A 9,731-nucleotide genomic window follows, 5' to 3' on the forward strand; every position below is an offset into this window, starting at 1 on the left:
TTATTTTCCAACATTCCATTTTTCTTTGTTCATTGAACTCAGTTTAGACAATGAAGCCAGAAATATGAGCTTTCTTTATCTTCAACATTAGCAAAATCTCAGTGGGATTGGATTCCCTATATTAAAAGAACAAGATTGTGGTTTAGGGTCTGTAATTTTTTAAAGAGTTTTGGAGCAGTACTCTGAACATCATGGAAATACTATGTAACACTAATAAATTTTGAAAACCTTCTTTCTTTCTGTCCAAGACCAAAGTCTGAACATTGGATCTATCCTAGTAAATCATGTTCCCCTTGAAAATTCAGGATAAGGGAGTCCGTGCATCTTGAAGGAGAAAAAAAAATTTTGATCACAATGGTGTGATAACTTTGACTGATGCAGATACAGGCAGTCAGTGTTTTTCCTTGCAGTGCATTTGATTCTAATTGAGGAGGAATAAATTCTCACCACTTTACACACTGCAAAGTCATGTCTACATCAGATATTATGCAATCACTTCCCTTTACAAGATTTTAAAACTACTCTTAATTCTCTTTGCACAGCTGAAAATGACTATATATGAAACAGCACAATGGGTTAAGCAATCACAGTGAGCAAGCAATATGTCAGACTGACCTACTAATAGTCAAACAAAGAACCAGTTACACAAACCATGCAATCAGATCTAAGCCAAATTCCCACCCAGTACCCATCTTTCACCCCACTGAAAAACAAAACTGACACAAATTGCTGATGCACTTTCCACAAGTGGACTTGGCTAAAGTGAGTTTTGTTATAATGAACATTACATTGGAGGCAAACTTCAGAACTTATTGTTGTCATTACTCAAAATCAAAGAGCTTGTAATGATTTTGACTACCAATGACTTTATACTATTGCCTTAAGACTACTGAAAAATACGGATGTGCTTTTGATCTCAAAAGCAGACAGACACTATGTTTATTTTTGTCATGAAAATATAACTCAATGTTCACCAGAGTTTTGTTACCAGAAGAGTCCTGTATCTCTCTTCTGGTAACAGAACAGAAATGTGTTGAATTACACAAGTTTCTGGCATTAAAAATCCTGCTGAAATCAACTTAGGTTGAAGGTAAACTGTACTGGTAGAAATTACTAAAATTCTATTTTAGATTTGTAAATATGGATCTAACAACTTTACTTTAGACAATTTCCCCTCTCCCCCATAATACACTTCAAAATAAGAAATTGTATGGCTCTTTAATGTAACTTTTCTGTAATTTTTCAAACAAAGAAATTCAGTGTTGAAATGCAATAATACTGTACCTTGATTTCTTCTATTTCGTCTGGCACTATCTTGTATGCAGATATAGTCCCACCCAACCTGAAATAAGGAGAAGAAAAATGTTCTCAAAATCAGTAACAGAAAATGCAATGTGTTAATGGTGTCATGACTTGTTCCAAAACACAAATATTCCTTCTACCAATTTAGAGGCAAAACCCACTAAGCCCCAAATCAAGAACAACCCCCCCCTCTTTATCCAACAAAACCCCTTTATGTTATTAACATAAACATTAGAAAGAAGGTGTCCTTCACCTTAACAACTAGGTCGACCAAGCAGAATTACCACCACTGGGATGGTATTCTTTATATTAACAGCCATCAATCATTATATTCTATGTTTTCTTGTTTGTGGCCTAAGGCATATGGATGAGTTTAAATATTTGAAGCCTGATGTGCTTTTTGCTCAGTATTTCACTAAGATACTATATAGTCTTAAAAGCATCCAAATACAGTTCTAGAAACTGAATTTTTTAAATTAAATGTGCATGTACAGACCTCACAAATCACACAGGCTCTATGGCCTCCATGTTTGAAAAGTCTCTGCAGTTCATGACTGGTAATAAAAAGTGGGTGATGCGCAATAGCTGGCACTGATGGAGAAAAATAGGAGGTTTTGTTCCACACTGAACTCACTGAAATTACTTTTTTAAATCCTGCAAAAATCCTGGTAAAGAATAGTTTACATACAGAAGATGCATGAACAGCATGTACTATAAATAGTGATAAATATTACATTTTCCCCAGACACATGCAGATATGGCTTCTTTCATTTCATGAAGCAGTATTATTGATAGTGACAATTCAGACCTAAAAATGTAATTGCAATTAATGACCTCCTGCTGGCTCTGCACAACAACACTACTCTTCTGAGTCCTACAGAAATGGAAATCACATAAGAAACTATTTATTGTAAAGCAGTAGACAGCTATCAAATGCACATTTGTATTATTCTCCCTATTACTGGGACTTTTTCTTCCAATTGTCAGCGTTTCTACACAGACCTATTTCCTTATATTATATCTTGAAATTATTACACATACTATTTACTCAACTGAAAAAGGGGAGAAGAGAGTAATACAGAAAATGCATTAGATTTTCTGCATAAGCCCTGCCTTTCCATATCTCTGCAAGTCACTCATAAACAAACTGTTGAAGGCTTTAGACAGAAGATAAAGTCTGCATAGGAAAAGTCAAGTCTAAAGTCCATCACTGCTCCAAGTAACATCAAGTATGATTTCTGAGTACAGACAGGGTTCAGATATTACAGCACTCAAATTCATTGTGAACGATGAGTATACTAACTGCTTTCTCCTCTGCAATTTCCATTGCTGCCAGTCATTAAGTGAGCTTAAAAGCTGGAGAGAACTGAAACTTTTCTTTGCCAGTGCAAGTACAAACATGAGCTTTTATTTTTCATGACCTTTGTTCAACTGGTGTTTCTAGAGATAGCTACAAGAAATTGGTTTTAACATCATGATGAAGGATTACTTCATCAAACTGTGACATGAGATGGCTCAGATGAATGTATGTTAACATTGCACATGACCAGCCCTATTGCTGCTGGAATGAGGACCATAAGATACAAATTTTTATTGAGTTCTTTCAGATCCATTCCTGCCTGCATTACGGAGTACTCAAAAAAAATAACTTCATTGACTTTCTACCCTTTAGCAGAGGGGAAGGAAGAGCCTCTACTGCCAGTACTCCAGCAACAAGGAATTCCACCTGGCAGATTTCATTACTGGCCACCCTCAACAGAACTATTAAGCACTTTCTTGGAATATATTCGAGAAAAAAAAAATCAAAATAATTGACTCAGTAAACTCCTCTGGCTTGCTTAAACCATTAGTTAATATCACTTTATGCAAATACTTCTGTAAAGTTTTGTGTCAAGAGTTTAACACACACTGAATCTGCTAAGTTGCAGTCCACAATTACACACTTTTAAAAGAGAAAGATATATTAAAAGTTATGTTACCGTTTAAATAAAATCTCTCACTGATAGCTCCAGCTCACATATCTCTTAATATGTTTACAATCCTACACTGACATATTTAGCTTAAAAATGAAGCTGAAAGAGAATCATAGACACAATAATTTACAATTTTATAAATGCCTAAGAGTTGAAATGAAGTTTTTAAGGAAGTCTATATTTTCTTCATTTCAGAACATTAGATTTCATTCTATCTTATAACTTCCAAAAGAGAGATCCACCACAGATTATAGTACCAGATTTAACGGGCAAAGGACATAATAAACACATTTAACTTTGTGTGTAAAGTTTAGCTGTGAGTTTCACTGAAGTTTAAAGTCATCACACACTCTGGGAGGATGCAGTTAACACAGTCTGAACTCTTCTACTGGTCATAAGTGTGATATATAAGAAATAGAATTTTTGTTTTTACTATGCAATAATGTATCTATAAGAAAAAAAGGATTTAATCTGCTCGTTTGGTAGCCTGTGACTAACGAACATGAACATATAGATACAATTTAAAAACATGCTTTTTGGACTGATAAAATGTTTTGATTAGCTTCGATGTCATGCAAAAACTATTATGCCATACAATTTACTCGCAAAGCAAACTAAAGAGGCAGAATCTGCTGTGAAACATGGTGCATACTCTTCACTCAAAGACCATAAACACCAGCTTATTGCTACTTCAAAGCAAATACTCTGAGAAATTTGAAAGCATTTAGTTTGGTGTTACCACATCACTATTACAAATCTCCCACAGTCAAAGTGTGAGGGACTAGATAATGTCACACACACACAAGTTACTGAGAAAAACAAAAACATTGTGGTGAGTGGTAAGAAAAAACAGCAAATCAAGGCAAACAGAAAATCAATGCGTTAATTGATATGTCCAACTTGAAGAAAACTTTATATTTCAAGTATTTCTCTGAATTGCATTTAAGTGTCAATATCACTTGTGGCCTGTCTGGAAGTTTATTTGTTATTTTGCAAATCCTTGATTTGATTACTGACACCCTAAAGAACAGAGACCAGACAATTACACATAGGAGACTTCAGCTACAGGGTGACACAGACTCTGACAGAGGACTCGCACTTGGCATGTTTTTTCACTTCCTTGTGAACAACCTCTCTGTGCAGGCTGGTTTTTTTAGAACATTTTACACTAAAATTTTTAATCACAATGTTTCAAGAAGTAATTGCACTGCAATGAGAAAACCAAAGGACCAGGCAGCATGAGGGAGTATATATTAACTACTATGGGCCTTGTACACTAGAATATAATGCAGCAAAGAACATGTTAGAACAGCCAGAACTCAGATCAATACAGACTCAATTTTTCTGCAGATTCACTCATCTTTCACACATTTTAGTTTTATTACAGACTTTAATTATACTTCTCTCCAGCTGAACAACACAACACCCAGCATCCTCCAGTGTAAATGGCATTTCTCTCAGAAAATATACAACCAACCAAAAGCAAAGCTAAATATACAGCCAGCTACTTCCAGTACACTGAAAAGACAGTCACAAACCTCATCTAGAGAGACCTAATATGAAAAGTCTTTCTCTCTCAAACTGCAGTATTTTCACACTATAGCAGGCCACATTATTTAATAGTGAAATTATTTTAAATACTAGTTAGCTTTAATATTTTACATGTAAATGTAAGAGATAATCTCAAAGGTCCTGGAACTTATATTCAAATTCTGATAGACATCATCAACTCTGTATCAGATCCTGCATGTAATACAGACACCCCAGTTCTCCCTTTGCAGAGGACAAGTGAAATTATTACTAGATGTAGAAATTAGCACTGACACAATAATAATGAAGAACCACACTTTTAATGGGCTAAACTGGTGAAGGTCCTTGAGGAGAGAATCAGAAAAGGTAAGATAGAAATTTCATAAAAATAATCAGGAAATAATAAATATGACATAAATATTTGTGCAGGGGTTTTAAAAATAGTAGAAACTTTGTGTCTTTATCTTTTTACACTGGGTTCACAGAAAGTTCACAAAAAGGATTCAGGAGACTGTGAAAAACAAGGTTTCTATAGCAACCTAAGAAATTAGCAAAATACTGGAAATAAACTGAAGTAAGGCCAACACAGTTGTATTGGAACAGATGGAAGCTTTACTACTTTACAAATTAAAGCAGAACATCACTGAAGAGGGAAAAGTAACTCCATCCAAATTAAGGAAAGTTGAAAACTAGGAAGATCTGTGCTCAAATGGAGGCAAGAAGAAATGAACCACGTCTCAAATGAGAACTCAAGACAAAACTAAAAGGGAAATAAATTACAACTCTGTTACAACAGTAAACCATCCTTTATTTTAATAAGCTATCCTTTTATGACCTGTTTGCTGTTTAACACTGTATCTAAAACAGAAATTTAATTTCTCATTTTTAAAACATTAATTCTGGATATAAGGTCAAAATTATCACAGTGTTACTTTCCATATATTGCAAGTTGGACTTCTGATTGATTTTCCCCTGTGCCCCTGTATATGTGCATGTTCAGATGGACTCACTGGATTATTACTGCATAGCTACATCTTGTGCAAGACACTTGCACACTTGGACTGAATCAATATAGGTCAGCTTTTATAATTTGAATTCTGACCAAAGATATGAACACAGTCTTTATATACAATTCCATATTCAGTGATTGCCAAAAGAAGCTGAGTTATTGCTTCATCTGTTGACTTAATAAATGATCATACCAAACGCAATGAAGTCAATTTTCTAAAAATAGCTTGTAGCCAGCTTGGCTGCTGTCATCTGCTGAAGTTCTCCAACGCCACTTTAATTAATGTTAATCTTTCTTCAGATAGATCACTGTCTAAACAATATCAAGTTGTCACTAAATCTCCCAGTGAAACTCTCCTTCAACTTTTAATGGAAGCAAAACTCAAAATCCTCCAGTCGACATTTTTTTTCCAGATCCATCTCACAAATATATTTGTTATCTGCATCAGGATATTCTACCTTTTGACTGATTTATAAACCAAGCAGATTATTTAAGAGAGACTGTTCTTGGGAGCAGATCAAATGACTAGAAGCCAGATTGGTTATTTCCAAGGGCATGTTCATTTTATCACAGGCTACTGAATGAATACTTGCTACAGTATTTCTCCTGCCAGTGCAAACTGACCAAGTCAGCATTTTTAGTCTATTCAACTGGACTAGATTAATGCTGACCGCTGTGACATCAACAAATAACTTGCCTTGGATCCTCACACACAGCCAAAACTTCACAAAATATTCCAGGGAAAGAGGCAGGAGGACTGCATTTGAAAGCAACTTTATTCTCTACAACCTGAAAGAGCATACATTAAAAGCAGACACAGACCCACTTTAATTGATAACTAGTTTCTACTGACCTTTGAGAAATTGTTAAAGCACCCTGAGGGAGGCAATAAGAAGGCGTTCTATTTTGAGTTCCCTTCCTACACAACAGAACACTGGCAGCTAGAGCAAGCTGGGCTGCAGCTCCTATTGCTGGCTGCACGCCAGCAAGGAACTGTGCAAAACAGCTTGCAAAGCGGATCCCAACAACTGTCTCACTCAGTGTAGAATTACGTGATGAAGATCCACCTCATGGGTTTTTTTTCTTTTTGGAGTTGCTTTTGGAGGTTGGGGGTTTTTTATAATTTTTTAAATGGATTCTATAATTAGATCCTTAAAAAACTTACTTGCCTTCCTGCCCCCATTCCCCATTAATCTTAAGCTAATTTCAACATGCTGTACTCAAAAACTTCACAGAAATCAAATTATTGCAGACATGCCCTCTGTCAGTTCATGTATGTCATGAACAATAGCTCTGAGATTAAGACATCAAACTTACAGGACTCTACCTCTGCCTCACTGTGTCTCAAAGATTTTGTGCACACACAAAACAATGAAGGAGGAGGATTAACCCAATGTTTTAAGATTAATCCTACCTTCTTAACTGTTTCAAGAGTCACAAGTATACCACATCTTTCACTGCCTTCTGGCTTTTGTTTTAATCAACAAAAGCAACAAACTACATGAAAACATTATTTTTAAGGAGGAAAACCATGTTATTTTTCTCTTTCACCCCTCGGAGTTTGTTTGGTGTTTTTTGTTTGTTTGGTTTTGTTTGTTTGTTTGTTTTTATTTTACTACAGGAAAAGCAAGAACAAATCAGAAGAGGATAATTTTTCAGACACCTCCAGCAAGAAAATACTATCACCTCAACAATCTGTTATTTGAAAAGACCACAACAAGGATATTTGTTCTCAGTATATGTCAGAAACTTGGGATGAGGTCAAATGAAGGTCATTTGGCAATCACATGACCAGGAGCCACTCTCCCCTTTTAGCAGAATGAATCTGACTTGATTTAATTTTGGGGAGGAAAGTTGGAACTGTTATGACATAAAGAATATGAACTTAAAATACACACCTCTGTATAGCTATCAAACATGAGTTCCGAGCTTTGTGTAGTTTTCTAGGGGGTATCTTTGGTTTAACTCAGTGCATGGGGCACACCTATGTATGACAGTTTGGGGTATCACCGCTGCCAGCCAAAACACAGCTCTGTCCCCTCTTGAAAATGTTTATCAGTTTGCTTACTGCCTAATAAAGGCATAGAAGGGGAGCAGGGAAGGCACCATCCCCAAGAATTTTTGGGCTTGCAGACACTTTTGTATCCAAAAGAAACAAAATGGATGAAGAGGACACTGAAAACTGGACCTTTCAGTGGTGCAATTTTTAATTTTTTTTTTAATCTCAGTATGGGGAGGAGCTCTCTGTGCAAAATTAGGAGGAATGCTGAACTTCCATGAGAAGCAAAAACTACTTAAGTTTTGATTGTCATAAACAAATTATTTAATAATTGCTCAAAAGTCCTATCGTTAATGCTTGTATGCTTCATGGCAAGGGTTTGAAGCATGCAAACAGCAAACATTTAAATATTTTTTAATAAAAAGAAATTAAATATAAACAATATGGATATTTAGAACTTCGAGCTTTTTTTAAGGATTTTAGCATTTAACTGCTAAATAAATACTTTGTTATTTGTAATAGACTAGTTCTACCAGATTATAACAGAGGGGTACTGCAACTGAAATGGGTTGAGAATACAGTACTGAAGACTAATTCTGCACTTTGAATTTTCATTACAGATTCAAAATTTTATTTCTAATTAAAACTGACTTATAAAGTCTTTCCAAATGCCAGCAGAATCTGAAAATGCTCTTGCCATGTGGACCAACAGCAAAAAAAGCCCACTTCTGTGCGGGATGCATGCATGTTTATAGCGCAGCGGAATGATTGTACTACGCTCCATCTGATTGGTAATCTAAATATGGAAATCATACATTAAATCAAACAGACAGAAATGTCAGCTAGATTTAAGTAAAAACGTGTTCAGTGACTTTGAAAGTTCCCACCGGGGCATCAGATGCTTGACCAGCCAGCTCATTAAACAACATAAGCAAGATTGGAAATTTCCTGAGAGAAAAAATATGCGGAAGCAGACAAAACCCATTATCACAAAACCAGTAAAACTCTCACCATTTAGACAAAGATACATATATTTAATATCCATGTTGGGATTTAGTTGGTAGACTGAAGACTTTAAAACACTGTATGAAAAGTATTTATAGGAAGTGCCAAGACAATAATAAATGTTGACCTTACTTTGTCCTATAGGAAATACCATAGTAGGGCAAAGTACGTATTTGCATTTTTTCCAGCAAGTACATACCTAGGAGAGATACAGAGCATTTGCATATATATTGCTAGCAATTGCCTGTCAAAAAATCCTCACCTACCTACCTCAACTGAAAGCAAAATTTTGGGGTGCTAAAGAGTGACCTTTTCCCTACCTTGGAAGGCATTGCAAATTAAAGGATTTAGGCAGTATGATAAGGATTGCAATGATCCGCCTGGAAATGAGAGATTTCACTGGTAAATTACCATAGCAGCTTGTAGAAACCTATACAGGCAGATACAGCTATTTTTGCTGACACTCCTATCACTTCAGTTGAGCTTTATTTGCTTCTACCCAAACGTAAAAGAGAGACCATCTGAATCAAATATTAAGAAAAAGAAGATTCCTCCTAAGAGAATAAGTTGACCCAGAACTAGTACAAATGGTAAAGCTAAATCTTGTATAAATTAACACTGTCTACTACCCTACAGACTTATCCAATAAGAAATGGATTTTAAAAATATGGCACTTCCCCATGAACCCTTCAATTTTTTACCATGTACGTTTCTCACATCCCACTACACTACTATAATTTTCTTTTCAATAACTTCAGCGTATATTTGCTCTTCCATTTTAAGATGCTCGAGCACATGTACATTCTTGGAAGCATGCTTAGACACACAAAGTCCATGTGCCAGCTTATGCCAAGGTTAAAAAATATTATGTGTTTATTTTAAAGAGAGGAAGTTTTGACCAAGATATGTAAAA

The 9,731-nt window shown here is 35.5% G+C and overlaps 1 protein-coding gene across 8 annotated transcripts in view; it reads right to left on the reverse strand.

The window, feature by feature from the left end:
• Positions 1-9,731, reverse strand: part of GPHN (gephyrin) — a 288,205-nt gene that overhangs the window by 166,908 nt on the left and 111,566 nt on the right. For all 8 annotated transcript variants that reach the window (XM_017829764.1, XM_017829762.1, XM_017829761.1 and 5 more), the window contains one exon: positions 1,285-1,342. In XM_017829764.1, coding sequence (XP_017685253.1) covers positions 1,285-1,342 — 58 coding nt within the window. The remainder of the gene's footprint in view (positions 1-1,284; positions 1,343-9,731) is intronic.

Source organism: Lepidothrix coronata, unplaced genomic scaffold, assembly GCF_001604755.1.
Source record: "Lepidothrix coronata isolate B3197 unplaced genomic scaffold, Lepidothrix_coronata-1.0 Scaffold168, whole genome shotgun sequence".
Classification (NCBI taxonomy): Eukaryota; Metazoa; Chordata; class Aves; order Passeriformes; family Pipridae; genus Lepidothrix; species Lepidothrix coronata.